Genomic DNA, 16,282 nt, shown 5'->3' with positions numbered 1-16,282 from the left:
CACTGTCCCAGATCATCCCTTCATCACAACTCTCCACTGTCCCAGATCCTCCCTTCATCACAACTCTCCACTGTCCCAGATCCTCCTTCATCACGACTCTCCACTGTCCCAGATCCTCCCTTCATCACGACTCTCCACTGTCCCAGATCCTCCCTTCATCACGACTCTCCACTGTCCCAGATCCTCCCTTCATCACGACTCTCCACTGTCCCAGATCCTCCCTTCATCACGACTCTCCACTGTCCCAGATCCTCCCTTCATCACGACTCTCCACTGTCCCAGATCCTTCCTCCATCACTCCTCCACTGTCCCAGATCCTCCCTTCATCCTGACTCTCCACTGTCCCAGATCCTCCCTTCATCCCACGACTCTCCACTGTCCCAGATCCTCCATCATCTGACTCTCCACTGTCCCAGATCCTCCTTCATCCTCTCCACTGTCCCAGATCCTCCCTTCATCCCACAGCTCTCCACTGTCCCAGATCTGTCCCTCCACTGTCCCAGATCCTCCATCATGTCCCACTCTCCCACTGTCCCAGATCCTCCATCATCACAACTCTCCACTGTCCCAGATCCTCCCTTCATCACAACTCTCCACTGTCCCAGATCCTCCCTTCATCACAACTCTCCACTGTCCCAGATCCTCCCTTCATCACAACTCTCCACTGTCCCAGATCCTCCCTTCCATCTGACTCTCCACTGTCCCAGATCCTCCTCTCATCCACAACTCTCCACTGTCCCCTGTCCCAGATCCTCCCTTCATCCACAACTCTCCACTGTCCCAGATCCTCCTTCATCACCACTGTCCACTCCCTCCCAGATCCTTCATCCTGTCAACTCTCCACTGTCCCAGATCCTCCCTTCACTGTCCCCGATCATCCCCTGTCTCTCCACTGTCCCAGATCCTCCAGTCCATCCACAACTCTCCACTGTCCCAGATCCTCCCTCCTTCTCTCCACTGTCCCAGATCCTCCCTTCACAACTCTCCACTGTCCCAGATCCTCCATCCTGTCTCCCACTGTCCCAGATCCTCCATCACCACTCTCCCACTGTCCCAGATCCTCCCTTCATCCATCCACTCTCTCACTGTCCCAGATCCTCCCTTCATCACAACTCTCCACTGTCCCAGATCCCTCCATCCACGACTCTCCACTGTCCCGGATCCTCCATCCACAACTCTCCACTGTCCCAGATCCTCCTTCATCCACAACTCTCCACTGTCTCCTTTAAGATCCTCCTTCATCCACAACTCTCCACTGTCCCAGGGTCATCTCCCACTGTCCCAGATCCTCCATCACGACTCTCCACTGTCCCAGATCCTTCATCACCACTCTCCACTGTCCCAGATCCTTCCTCCAACTCTCCTGTCCCTCCTCCCTTCATCACGATCCTCCACTGTCCCAGATCATCACGACTCTCCACTCCCAGATCCTCTCTCCACTGTCCCAGATCCTCCCATCCCAACTCTCCACTGTCCCAGATCCTCCCTCATCACGACTCCACTTGTCCCAGATCTCTCCATCACTGTCCCACTGTCCTCCAGATCTTCTTGATCCACGACTCTCCACTTTGTCCCAGATCTCCCTTCATGCCTGTCTTGTCCCAGATCCCCCTTCATCTCCACCACTGTCCCAGTCCTTCATCCTCCTCTCCACTGTCCCCTGTCCAGGATCCTCCATCACAGCTCTCCTGTCCCAGATCCTCCCTCCCTAACTCTCCACTGTCCCAGATCCACGGCTCTCTCCACTGTCCCAGATCCTCCTTCATCCGACTTTCCACTGTCCAGATCCTCCATCCACCACTCTCTCCACTGTCCCAGATCCATCCTTCCACCCCCAGCTCCTTCCTCCTGTCTGTCCCAGATCCTCCATTCCTTCATGCTCCCACTGTCCACAGATCCTCCACTGTCCGTGTTCATCCATGTCTCCACTGTCCCAGATCCTTCATCCTTCTCTCACTGTCCCAGATCCCTTCATCCCGACTCTCCACTGTCCCAGATCCTCCTTCCCCACGACTCTCCACTGTCCCAGATCCTCCACTCCTCCACAACTCTCCACTGTCCCCCAGATCCTCCACTTCATCCACAACTCTCCACTGTCCCAGATCCTCCACTTCATCCACATCTCTCCACTGTCCCCCAGATCCACTTGTCCTGTCCCGGTCCTTGCCATCCGCTCCCACTGTCCCAGATTCTTCCATCCATCCACTGTCCCTGTCCTCCACTTCATCCTTCCTCTCTCCACTGTCCCAGATCCTCCCTTCCTCCACTCGCTCCACTGTCCCTGTCCATTCTCCACTCCCTTCATCCACAACTCTCCACTGTCCCAGATCCTCCTTCATCCACTGTCTCTCCACTGTCCAGATCCTCCACTTCTCCACTCTCCCTGTCCCAGATCCTCCTTCATCCACTCTCCACTGTCCCTGATCACTCCTTCACTGTCCACATTTCCACTGTCCTGATCCTCCCTCCATCCCACTGTCCTCTCCACTGTCCCCCAGATCCTCCTCCTTCTTCATCCCGGGATCCTCCACTGTCCCAGATCCTCCCTTCATCCACAGCTCTCCACTGTCCCAGATCCTCCTTCCACTGTCCCGGGATCTCCTCCTTCCTCCACTGTCCCAGATCCTCCTTCATCCGACTCTCCACTGTCCCAGGATCCTCCTTCATCCTCTCCACTGTCCCAGATCCTCCCTTCATCCTTCACTGTCCCAGATCCTCCCTTCATCCACCTTTCCTGTCCAGATCCTCCCACAACTCCACTGTCCCTCCTTCCCATTCTCCTTCCACTCTCCCAGGTCCTCCATCCATCCTCCACTGTCCCCAGTCCTCCCTGTCATCCACGTTCCACTGTCCCCAGATCCTCCTTCATCCAGCTCTCCACTGGATCCTCCATTCTCCACTGTCCCGGATCCTCCTTCATCACAGCTCTCCACTGTCCCCAGATCCTCCCCTCTCCTGGCTCTCCACTGTCCTGGGATCCTCCCTTCATCCTTCGTCCTCCATGTCCCGGGTCCTCCATTCCGACTCTCCACTGTCCCAGATCCTCCTTCTCTCAACACTGTCTCCATGTCCATCCGTTCTCTGTCTGGGTCCCTTCGTCCGGCTCCTCCTGGATCGTCCTTCGTCCTGTCTCGGATCCTCTCTTCATCTCCCGGGATCCACCTCCACTGTCCTCCTCTCCTTTTTGACTCTCTGCTTTCCTCCCTCCTCCTTCTTGACTCTCTGCTCTCCCAGTCGTTCCTCCCTCCTTCTCGACTCTCTGCTCTCCCAGTCGTTCCTCCTCTCTCTCTGCTCTCCCAGTCGTTCCTCCCTCCTTCTCGACTCTCTGCTCTCCCAGTCGTTCCTCCCTCCTTCTCTGACTCTCTGCTCTCCCAGTAGTTCCTCCCTCCTTCTTGACTCTCTGCTCTCCCAGTAGTTCCTCCCTCCTTCTTGACTCTCTGCTCTCCCAGTAGTTCCTCCCTCCTTCTCGACTCTCTGCTCTCCCAGTAGTTCCTCCCTCCTTCTCGACTCTCTGCTCTCCCAGTAGTTCCTCCCTCCTTCTCGACTCTCTGCTCTCCCAGTAGTTCCTCCCTCCTTCTTGACTCTCTGCTCTCCCAGTAGTTCCTCCCTCCTTCTCTATCTCTCTGCTCTCCCAGTAGCTCCCTCTCCCTCGTTCTCTTCTCTGACTCTCTGCTCTCCCAGTAGTTCCTCCTCTCCTTCTCCCTCCTTCTCGACTCTCTGCTCTCCCAGTTGTTCCTCCCTCCTTCTCGACTCTCTGCTGTCCCAGTCGTTCCTCCCTCCTTCTCGACTCTCTGCTCTCCCAGTCTTTTACTGAGTTTTCCTTCCTCACAAGACATTGATGTATCGACAACGTGTATGGAATAATCCTCTGTGTAATGTTATCATTTGATTGATTACATTTAGGTGATAATGCATTCATTGGTTGTTAGATGAACATCAATTCCTTGTTTGGATCACATGCAGATATGTAATCCGCCGATAAACAGAAAGAGGTATTCACACACTATAACTTCTAAATCATGAAAAGGAAACAAATACATTGAAAAGGACTTTGTCATTTGCTCTTGATTCCAGTATTAGGAATGAATGCATGGAGACCTTTCGCCGTGTTGGAGATGGGTGTGCAAGGGCTCTTTACGCAGTTTCTATATCAACGAGTTTTAGGAGACTTGTCATCGACAAGTGGGCTTATTACAACTGCTTAAATTTAGTTCCCATAGTGAATGCAATGTACCACGTGTAATTGTTGCATGAGGCTCCGATGTGAGTACTCACGAGGGTCAATTAGGAAACTTCTTTTTCGAATTTTCCCCCAAACACACACATATATGAAGACGAAGAAATTAACAAAAGACCTGTTTTTTTTTCCGCTCGACGCGGAACTCACACAGGTGATGATAGTGACTTATGGAGAACCAATTAATGCTATACAGCTGAATTCCTTACTGGAAGGCTTCAGTTCCTCAAGACCTTACCTTGCTGCAGGTCGCAAAACGTGTTGTAGAGCCAGTGACACCATATGAGAATAAGCTGCTTGGCATTGTTGTGACGTCATATTATTGTGACGCAACAGTAAACAATATGTCGGCAGCTTCCGTTAGTTGCCTCGGTTACAGGATTCCTGTGTACAACATGATATTGGTGGAAGACTACTTTTAGTATTATTCACCTAACATGCACGGGAGACGTCACAAACGATGTAGGTCATGTTCTCAATCTAACTATGGACAAAACCTCATTCTATATAAGCATGTTATAAACATAAATAATAATATATATATTCTAAACATCATTAGTTATAATATTTACCCACACAGTGAATGCGTTTTTGTTTATTAAAAAAAATGTATACAGTATATCCATTGCATATGTATTTAGCAACTGACAAAAACACACCATATTTTGACAGCATCCGCTTTGAAAGTAGTTCTCGTTTTCCGTAATTGAGAGCGCGCGCCCGTGCGTGTGCGTGTGTCTGAGCGCGTGTTGTGCGTGCGTGCGTGTATGTGTGTAGTACACGCATAAATATAAACATACAATATATAAAATAATAATAATACACCCCGAGGATACAACTGTAGAAAAACTATTCATAATCATGTTGTCTCAATATTTCGTGAACCTTTCTTTATAGGTTTGTTACACTACACTATATCTCACCTCTTTATATGCTGTCTAGTTATCCATTCGCGTGTATTAAATGTTTTGTACAGAATATTGTTTTTATGTTGTCCTAAAACAATATTTCACATTACATCCCAGCAGGCCGGCGACGTATTTGCTACGTCGCTGTCAGGTCACATTGAGGTCGCCATGTCGCAGTCGCAGTGCGACGTTGTATGGACGTGGCAGACAAGTCGCTTTCTGGTTCGGTTTTCCATTCACATGGCCACGTCGCTGCAACGTAGCTGTACTACATCCAAAGGTCAACGACAAGTGATGCTTTGTTTTGAAACGTTATGAAAACGTTCCGAGTAACGTTATTAAAAGGTTATCAAAAAAGAAAATCAAAACTTCTACACACCAACCTTTTAGAAACGTTATTGAAACACTGGTGGAGGTTTTCCTAAAGTTTGATTGAAGCCTAATCACAATGTTCTACAATCATTATTGAAACATTTTGAGGTAAATTTTCCCTGATAAGTATGTTTCTGTTCACTGCAGGAATGTATATTAATTTGAAAAATAATTGTTATGCAAATACGCCTGAACATAAATATTTACGAGAAATTATAAGTTCTAGAAAACTTTTGTGAAAATTTGGTCAAGTTGAATAGTATGTCATGTGTTTCATTACAATGACTGATTTTGTACAATACTATTTACGATAAATGCAACATTTTATTGCAAATATAATCTCCCATTTACTGCTGTGCGTTTAAGTTCAGCCTTCCCTGTGTGGACAACTTGCTATCTCTTGTTTTGGTGTCAGCAGTCTCAGGAATGTTCCCAGATACTTTATAAGGTCAGAGCAGGAATTCCTGCATTCAAAATCGGACTCTGTAGCAGGCAGGCAGTTCCGCCACACTGAAGGATATAGAAGACTGTTCATTTTACTCTTGTGACAAGACTACAGTTTTCTAAGAGGAGGTATGTGTATTCACATTATTGTTCTCAAAACGTCAAATTGCACAGTTAACCTGATAAATCATCAATTAAGAATTTCAGTCAAATTCTGTATCGTGCCTTGTGAACGTTCAATCTTAGTTTGCAACACTACGAATTCCTATGACTATTTACTTAACTATAATTTTACCATTTATTAAATGACCAAAATGTAGGCATGTTTTCAAATATAGGAATTTTCCCTGTTTCCTCTGCCCTGTATCCAATCTGTCGACACAGATCTGGTCACAGAGGCACTCTTGCTTATCAGCGATGTACAGGAACTCAGGGAATAATATTACATTCAAGTCGGTGACTCCAGTTACAGATGTATTTTATAGCGTAAACAATGTGTCACTTTCCCAGCACCCAGACCATGATTCCTCACAACAAATGTCAGCCCCCTCACAAGTAAATATCGTATACAACTTTTAAACAAGAAATGAAGATGTGTCATAAAGCCATTAAAAGGCAACTAACCATTTCTAATTTTTGGGTCAACTTTTAGAAATACACAATTTTCAGTCTTGTAAATAGTATATATTGTTAGTAAAATATTTCTCTGTAAATGACGCCCGCATCTTTGGAAAGTATTATACAATTTAACCAGATGAAATCAGTTGCACAATTTGACAACTTGATTTTATTTGGTTGGTAATAAATTCCTGTTGTATTTCATTAATGGTTTAGGTTGATTGATCTGTATTTAATTTTTATGTTACGAAAATACTGGTGGCATGTACTCCTGGCATAAAATTTGTTAATGTATGTTGCCAAGTGACGGCATATAAATCTTAATATTATTTTGCAGCTTCAAGCACAGAAACGGGTTGGCGGCAAAGACATGCATCAGACCAACTGTTGAGTTTTAACCCTTGGCCATGGGTCAGTACAATTTAAAAGGAATTGGAAACAAAGCTTTTCTACAACAAGACTGTAGAAACTGATCAGAGGTGAAAAGTTTTCCTTCTAAAGTAATACACAACACTACTGTTATTAATATGATAGCACTTGGGACCACATAAACATGTCCAAGTGAAACAACTGGTTTAGTCAAAGGTCAGATTATTATTTTTGACCACAGGACATCACAATCATTTCTGCATTTGTTCTAAGCCCACTCAGATTTATCAAGTAAACCTGTTGCTGCTTCTTTATGGACCATGTTTTTGTTACTCGGTATGATTGAGATTCAGATGATGTTTTAATATGCTGCTTTGGTTATCTGATGCTAGTGTCTAACGTTTGGGTAGTAAAATAATCATAAAAATGTAAATACTCATTTTTATACAAACATTACAATTGCTTTAAAGCCATGTGTTGACAGCAAACATTCTGTTTCAGAGATGCTGCTTTGGCCAACTGTCCAACATCTACTGAAACAGATATAACAAGCTTCATAGGTTAATATTTGAAACAAACATGCTCCAAGAAAGCTCTTGAGGGAGCATGAGAGAGCGGAATGAGCAGCGAGGCAAGCCACAACAGCTGATAAATCGGATTAAACTGTATGGGGGAGTGTGTGTGAAGCGTGTGTGTGTGTGTTGTGTGGTTAATTTAGTCTGATTAAATATTACTAAAACCCTTTCCGTGTATTTTGTATGTTATTTGTTTGTATTATGCATTGAAACAGTTGAAAGATTACGCGAGGTTTCACTCTGTGTGACGTCAACCAATACTTTTGTAACTTCCTTACCTAGACAATATGTTTACAGTAACTTCCTTACTTGGACAATATGTTTACAGTAACTTCCCTACCTGGACAATATGTTTACAGACATTGCTCAGTGATGGCAACACCTGCGTTTTGAGTATATGTGCTTCTTATTTGTCTGGTCCTCTTGTACGCTTCATCTGGGAAGTAACCTAACAGTTAAATCAAACTTTGAACCCTTCAAAATGCCACACACACACACACACACACACACACACACACACACACACACACACACACACACACACACACACACACACACACACACACACACACACACACACACACACACACACACACACACACACACACACAGACAGACAAACAGGGATGTGGGGATATGGCTGAAACATTGCTGGATACCACTGAAGATAAGTTAACTCAACTCATGTAACCTCTACAATAGTGAACACTCAATATGCGACTTGCTGTAACGTCTTTGCGACGTCATTGCCATGTGGTTTGGCCACGTATTTGCGCCACGTTGCAGGACGTGGCATTGCCACGTCGCCGGCAAACCCTGAAATGGTGCAAATGCAACCTGAATGCAACCGAACGGCAACGTTGCCGTGCCACCTTCATACAACGTGGCTGCCACGTTGTCTGCCTGCTGGGATATTTCGCCATTTCGTCTGTTAGGGGACTGTAACATTTGCATCTTCGGTAGACAGGTGTTCGTATTCTGCTGTAGTCGCTATAACACCGGCGGGATGGTGGTGAGACTTGTGCCGGTACAGACGTATGGCTGCAGATGATGTACTTAAAAACTTGATGTGGTTCCAAGTGTACGTCATATAGATCTCTTTATATTATCTATTTTATCATATGTTTTAATTATTCTGAATTAGGCTTGTGTGGGGTGAAGGAAGAGTTTGAAAGTGTTTTTATACTAACCGCCTTTCACGCTGATAACTGCCTGGACCTAGAAATGTGTTTCATACATTTGACACATGTGGGGAATCGAACACGGGTTTCCGGTAGCCACCAGTTTTTGACTTCTTTCAACATCTGCAGATATTGGACTCAGTATATCATCAAGTACAGAAACAAGGACAATATGAGAAAAATAACCGATTTTCCACAAATAATGAACTGTGAGCAGGTGCGTAACACGGTTTGATTTTTTTACCAGTTGCCAGTACTCTGTTTTACTTTCTCCTCGGAAAATCAACTTTGGTATAAAGTTTGCTATGTTAAAACCATGCACCTACTGAAGACCGTGTTTTATCACACGGGGTATCGTCTTCACAACACACAAAGGTGTTGAAAAAAGAAGGCCTCATCATTCGGAGTAGGATCACATCGGAGAGGCGATTTTATGACGCGTCCATATTTCTTACATTCTATGCAGATCCATAGGCTTTAAAATGTATCACGCCTCATTCATTTAGATTGGGAAACTAATGAATTTGCGGGATTTTTAGCAATAATTTAGCTTCTTCGACTTTCAAAATAAACTCTTTATGCTGAATGAATATCCAAGATATTAGACCGCCTCCGTGGTGTAGTGGTTAGAGTGTCCACCCGGAGAGCGGAAGGTCGCGGGTTCGCTCCCCGACCGCGTCATACCAAAAGACGTTAAAATATGGTACTTGTTGGTCCCTGCCTGGCGCTCGGCATTAATGGGTACAACAAGGACTGATCGGCTCGGAGTCAGTATACTGTGTCTGAGTGAGGTATTCATGCTTCACTACGGCATGGTATCTCAGTGGTCTAGCACTATAAAACCAGCTTAAGTCTGGGCTTGTACAAGCAGCCGCACATACACATACACACGCATGCACGTCGTCATATAGGCGAAATATTCTCAAGCACGACGTTAAACCCAATTTCACCTCACCTCACCTCCAAGATATTAGTTCCCGAGCCAATGACTAAAGCACATCTTTCATCAGATGTATGTGATTACAATGTTGAGAGAAAATGGCTGACCCACGCCACAAGCAGCCAGATTGTATGTTTGCCCCTTGGCCCTCAATGGATCATTAAGTTACTCCTGCGTTAATTCAATTCACAGAACACAAAGTCAAGTGGGTGGCCTTAACGTATGTCAAGCATGCCCCCGGAACATATTCCAAACACGTCGATTACACATCTAAAGCATCTGTATTGTAAGGAAACGCATATACATATCTGATACAGTATTGAGGTTTGCGTTATATTTTGTATACGTACGTTGTGACCCACAACATACGTACGTTGTGTTCACCCAAGAATCTATTTAGCTAATACCATATCCCATGAAAAATGCACATTTATATCATTGTATCATTGTGACGACATGTAAAATATGTAAAATGTATACACAAATCTATGTAGGAATCGACCCCTGGGCCTCGAAGATGCGAACACCATGCATTCCCCATAATAGATTTCTGATAAAGATGTACGTATATTTCATTTGTTCAACCAAACGTGTTATTAAAAGGAAAAGTCAAGTTACATCAAGTTTCTTTTAACATGTTTTGTTTAAAGTATGGTTTCTTCCATGTTTTTCTAAGTTGTCGGAACATCCAACAACCACGGATGCCTTTTGCATCCATAAAACATATAGTGAAGAAAGAGTGCATTTTTACTTGTCATTTAATGTGTTTTCCCCAATTCGTTCCTCGCTATAATATGGCTAAAATATTGTGACGTAATTCTTAACTAACTCGATCAGTACGCTCCCGTCGCTGAAAGTATCCTATGTTTTCATTTTGAGATAAATTGCACATATAAATATATCGACGCAGTAATCATATTTCATTGATAGATCTTACCCCAGACGTAATTTCGTTCAAATTAATTTGCTTAGCACATACCCTGATGGTCTATATAATCTTCGTCAATCCTGTAACAAAATGCTTGCGATATATATATTCCGAAGAGACTAAATCAAGTCTATTTCCTCACGAATGAACCGTTTGTAACAGTTGCACAAGATTAATTTCATTGTGAAATGTATGGATAATCGAGAGCGAGGGGCAGATCCAAGGGGAGGTAATCACTGGAGCTGTCATAGACCGGCAAGATGGCGATGGGGAAAGGCTACCGAATATTTCACAAGGTTCCACCGGACCGTGAAACACCATATAGTGTTATAATGGAGAGCAAATCAAAGGATGAAAGCCTCATGTTCGAGTCCGATGCAGTGGTGGTCTTATGTAAGTTCAGAGATATCTTTGGCGCGGTGTTTTATCGACATGATCAATAGGAATAATTGAGGAATAGGCAATGACAGGTAGCCTTACTAAACAGAAAGGTCAACCAGGTGGTTGAACTATGTTATTTTTAGTTCCTTTGTCTCACGTGTTTACACCTATGTGTACTTATAGCATCTAAGGTTTACTTTAGCGTATATTACAATCCAGTATGTCGAAGTATTTCCTGATATGTGGAATTGAGCCGTGATTATTATGAAAAGGAGACCGACGTCCGATTATAAAAGCTATGCCTGTATAAGGGTGTTAGATATCCGATACGTTTCAGTGATGTACCTCCCACATCGTCTAGACATGTGCACCTGTAACAATATAACCTACACACACTCCCCAAACAGCCTGATATAGAAACAAAACAAAATATACTCGAGTTATTTCAGGGCATATAAATGGTAACTGACAAGTGGTTTTGGAATATTTAGTGTGCATGTATATATTAGAAACAGTGCTGATTAAGTCTTCTCTTGTCCGAGTGCTTCTGGAGAATATTTTCTGATAGGTGGACAGTACTCTTGGATTATAACAAGAATTTCATTGCTGTTAGTAATAAACATCATGATGTAATCATGTTAAGAACAGAATTGAAAATGATAACATTAACAAGTAGGTTTCTTCAGGGATGTATTCAAAGGGAGCCAGTGGATGGTGGAATTTAACATTAGCATGATTAGTCCAGACTGATTTAGTTTAATGTTTTATGGATCAAAACATCAAATATTTATTTTTCCTTTGGAAAAGAAATATTAGCAAGCATATCTAAAATCTGGGGATTTTTTTATGTAAACAAATACAGAATGTCTACATTTTTTAGTATAATCATGATTGTTAATAGTTATAAAGTTTGGCTATGGTGAAGTCACAATAAATCAGAAAGGCTGTATTCTAAGCTGAAGCATACATTAAACATGGTACAGATAAATGTGTTGCCTGTCATCAATGGATTGCAAAACTGTTCAGATCAGACAAAGTGGTTGTGATAGGAGCACCTAGGCTGTGGTTGCATAGAGACCATCATGGCTTGAGAATGTTATGTTGCTTTGCAATAAGTCACAGTTCTCATGTTAATTTATTATGCTGCAGTTGCATTAAATGCATACTGCTAATAGAAAGCCACATCACAATGTTTGTGATCCATCACAGGTAAGAGGGATGCACTACACAAACAGGGCCACAGATCATTGCCTTCCACACTAGTAGATGTTTGAGGGGCCACTGTTCTGAACTATGTTGAAGTGTAACAATTCAAAACTATCAATGCGTTGCAATTGTATTGCCTAGTTTGTACTATATTCAGTGTAATTAAATATGCCAAAAGTATTGTTGATATTATGTATGTATAACAATTTATAGTTCAAAAAGTGGCAATTATTTAGTTGTGAGTACAACATTAGTTACACACACACACACACACACACACACACACACACACATTAACACACTTCACACACACACACACACTACACACACACACAGGGGAAAACAGCACACACACACACACACACACACACACACACACATTGAGTCATATTATTTTTCTAACACACACTTACACTAATACACACTCATGTCAACACACACAACACACACACCTTAATTTTGTCACTTATCCATCTTCAATATTTATCAGCACTAATAAAATGATCAGTTGGTAAGGGATTATGACAACTTCATATTGGTTTACTACATGCTGATTTCCAACAGGGGAGCTGTGGCTAACTCTGACTTTATCTATACATTCATTTATAATTTTGATAGTAACATTTTCATATCTGAAAATGAATGTCAACAAACACAACTTCAGTCCTTCATTTTGTCACTTATCCATCTTCAATATTTATCAGATCTTCAATAACATGATCAGTTGGTATGGGAACCTAGTTATTAGTATTGGCACATCATGCTGAATGCCCAAGTGCAGCTGTGGCACTGTGAAGACCTGTCACTATGTTCAGGTATCCCCCTACTGTTGAATCATGATAGAGGCATTTACCCCACCCTTTGTCATTCATTCTTCAATGTTTTATATGGAACCTAAACATATCTAAACTGAGCAAAAACTCAATGTGAAACCTTAATTTAACCACAAAATCACAATTACTGTCAGGGCAAGTTGAGAGAGAGCTGTTAACTTTGCTCCCAAACTCTTAGCACCATGGGTAATGTAAGCTGTAGGATTTGTAGGGAATATGCTGTTAGGAATTGTCGCATCTTTCTAGAGATGGGGCTTTGCTGTTGCCATCTTTATGACAGTGTTACAAGGAATGAAACATTTTCTGAATTAATTTCTGTTGGATTGCTGTGGGTACAGGGTGTGTTTCTGAATTTAGGAATTGTAATTATGCCCCCGCCATATATGGCAGGGGCATATAGGGTTACCCTCGGTGTCCGTCCGTCCGTACGAAACAGGGAATGTATTCTATCCACTTCTCCACCATAACCGCTCTGTGGAATTAAATGAACTTATACATGGGCTTTCTTGGGACTCTAATGGTGTGTATCTCATATTTTGTTTTTTTTATTTTATTGGTTTATTTTGTAAGTTTAGAGACATTTGAACTTAGGTACATTTTGCTGAATTTCTCTATGATGATAGTGTAATAGGGGATGAAGTCTATCCACTTCTCCACAAAAACTGCTCAACAGAATTGAATAAACTTCTACATGTCTTTTGTAGGGACTCTAAAGGTGTGCATTTCATAATTTTTTTATGCAATTTCATAATTTTGTCACTTTTACAGATGTTTGAACTTAGTTGAATTTTGTTCTATTCAGCCAGTGTTCGTTCCATCCAACAGGGGGTGTACGTTATCCACTTCTCCTCAAAAACTACTTTATGGAATTCATTTAGATTACACATGTGCTTTATAGGGACTCTAAAGGCGTGCATCTCATATTTTGATTTTGTATTTTATTTATTTTTCCAATTTAAATGCCGTTTGAACCTAGATAAATTTTGTTGAATTTCTCTCTGAATATAGTGTTATAGGGGATGAAGTCTATCCACTTCTCCACAAAAGCTGCTCAACAGAATTGATTGAGCTTCTATGTGTGTTTCATTGGACCTTGTTCATCCAATTTCTTAATTTTGTCACTTCTACAGATGTCTGAACTTAGTTGAATTTGGTTCTATTCATCCTGTTCGTCCCATACAACAGGGGGTGTACTTTATCCACTTCTCCTCAAAAAACACTGCACAAAACTCATTTAGCTTACATATGTCTTTTATAGAGACTCTAAAGGTGTGCATCGCATATTTTGTTTTTGTATTTTATATTTTTTTGTATGTTTAGAGACATTTGAACTTAGATAAATTTTGTTGAATTTCTCTCTGATGATAGTGAAATAGGGGATTAGGTCTATCCACTTCTTCACAAAAACTGCTCAACAGAATTGATTAAGCTTATATGTGTGTTTCATTGGAACTCGAAAGGTGTGCATCTCATAGTTGCATAGATGTTTATTGAACTTGTTCGTGAATTTTGTTCAATTATTAATCTTTATATGATAATAGGTTGTGTTATCTAACCCCTCAACACATCGTTTTTAGTGTTTTCAAGTACTTCAGTGGGACCCTGAATGTGTGAACTCTTCCTACAGCAGCGGGGGCATCCGTGTCCCTGGACACAATTTTTTCTTGTTTTTATCTTGACTTGAAGTTTTGAATTGGTACTTAAGGTTCTTGTAAAGATCTAAAATGTCTTTTTCTCATTGGATTCTTTCTTTATTTTCACTGGTTTCTGTACTTTGAAGTATAGTCTTCATCTCTTAATTTTGACATTTCTGGTGTCCCCTGCCGTGATGTTGCTGGAATATTGCTAAAAGCGGCGTAAAACCAAACTCAGTCAGTCAGTCTTAATTTTGATTTTGTTTTCCCTCTTGGCACGCTCCGAAAGTACAGCTCTATGTGCCAAAGCCTTTGCTATAAATTCACCTCCCTATATGGGTGAAATGCTGGTAAGAATCTCATAAAACCATGCAGTAGAATCAAAGGCAAATTTTCTTGATGTGAAAGATGAGGCTTTCTATAGCATGTGTAACTTAGTCTGTAAGACTAAATTTGTAGCCTCTGCACCGAGCTGAATGAGCTCTAATACTACACTGTCTATGTGTGTTTCAGCCTCTGTACTGAACTAAATGAACTATAGTGATACATTTTTCATGTGTTTCAGTCTCAATAATTACGCTTTAGTCTTCTGCAACCCATGATTGTCATCAGAGGCATCTAATGAGACTGGTAGGCCTGGCTTGCTGACTTGGATGATCCATGCCTTTGCATCCCAGATCAATGCTCATTATGTCAATCCCTGGATTGTCTGGTGCAGACTTGATTATTATCCCCCCACTGCGCCTTTAGCGCGAAGCGGGGGATATAGTATTAGGCTCCGTCCGTATGTACGTACGAATTGGAATATCTTAAGAACTGTTGACTAGATTCTTTTCATATTTGGTACCTAGTTTCATCACAGTATAAGAAAGGTCCAACTCAGGTTTGGTGACCTTGACCTTCATTTCAAGGTCACAAGGGGACTTTAACATTTTACCTGCATCACAGTGCATGTTAAGCTATATCAACAACCGTTCACTGGATTTTCTTCATATTCAATACCAAGCTTTATCTAGGGAAGGCGCAGGGTCCAGTCGATTTTGGTGGCCTTCACTTAATTTTCAAGGTCATGGCGACACTTTGAAGATTTCAGCATGTAAACCTTCATGTTAAGCTATCTCAAGAACCGTTCACTGGATTTTCTTCATATTTAACACCAAGTTTTATCTAGGGAAGGCGCAGGGCCCAGTCAATTTTGGTGATCTTCACTTAATTTTCAAGGTCACAGAGACACTGTGAAGATTTCAGCATATTAACCTACATGTTATGCTTGTCAGCGAGATACTTCAAGAACCATTCACTGGATTTTCTTCATATTTGACACCAAGCTTCATCTAGGGAAGGCCCAGGGCCCAGTCAATTTGGTGACCTTCACATAATTTTTAGGGTCACGACGACACTTTGAAGATTTCAGCATGTTAACCTGAATTGTTAGCAAGATATTTTAAGAACGGTTCACTGGATTTTCTTTATAGACTTTTAAGACTTCTCTTGAATGTTTTTCAATAAGCAATTTCTTTAGTACTAGTTTTGCATATTTCATACACTATGACATTCATGTCAAGGTCAAAGTCAGTCTTGAAAATATGTGTGTGTTTGAACAACTGAAGAGCCAGATATCAAGAGAGGTTGATTAGTCATGTTTTTGTTGACATT

At 42.2% G+C, this 16,282-nt stretch overlaps 2 protein-coding genes and 1 long non-coding RNA gene across 3 annotated transcripts in view; 2 read left to right on the top strand and 1 right to left on the bottom strand.

The window, feature by feature from the left end:
• The window catches only part of LOC124284868 (dynein axonemal intermediate chain 7 homolog), a 43,308-nt gene extending 38,764 nt beyond the window's left edge, over positions 1 to 4,544 (bottom strand). The window contains exon 1 of the mRNA XM_046720986.1: positions 4,476 to 4,544. Within this exon, the coding sequence (XP_046576942.1) occupies positions 4,476 to 4,541 (66 nt within the window). The 5' untranslated portion in view covers positions 4,542 to 4,544. The remainder of the gene's footprint in view (positions 1 to 4,475) is intronic.
• Positions 4,545 to 6,020: 1,476 nt separating this feature from the next.
• LOC124284893 lies at positions 6,021 to 7,001 on the top strand. The gene is made up of 2 exons (XR_006900668.1): positions 6,021 to 6,090; positions 6,917 to 7,001. It is a non-coding gene; the product is annotated as an uncharacterized LOC124284893 (long non-coding RNA).
• A 3,821-nt stretch (positions 7,002 to 10,822) lies between these two features.
• The window catches only part of LOC124284894 (synaptojanin-1-like), a gene marked incomplete at its 3' end in the record, with an annotated part of 31,713 nt that continues 26,253 nt past the window's right edge, over positions 10,823 to 16,282 (top strand). The window contains 1 exon segment of the mRNA XM_046721024.1: positions 10,823 to 10,965. Within this exon segment, the coding sequence (XP_046576980.1) occupies positions 10,833 to 10,965 (133 nt within the window).

Source organism: Haliotis rubra, unplaced genomic scaffold, assembly GCF_003918875.1.
Source record: "Haliotis rubra isolate DU_JTF1 unplaced genomic scaffold, ASM391887v1 Scf347, whole genome shotgun sequence".
NCBI classification, from domain to species: domain Eukaryota; kingdom Metazoa; phylum Mollusca; class Gastropoda; order Lepetellida; family Haliotidae; genus Haliotis; species Haliotis rubra.
Note: the sequence above shows the minus strand (reverse complement) of the source record. Positions and strands in the feature narration are given on the sequence as shown.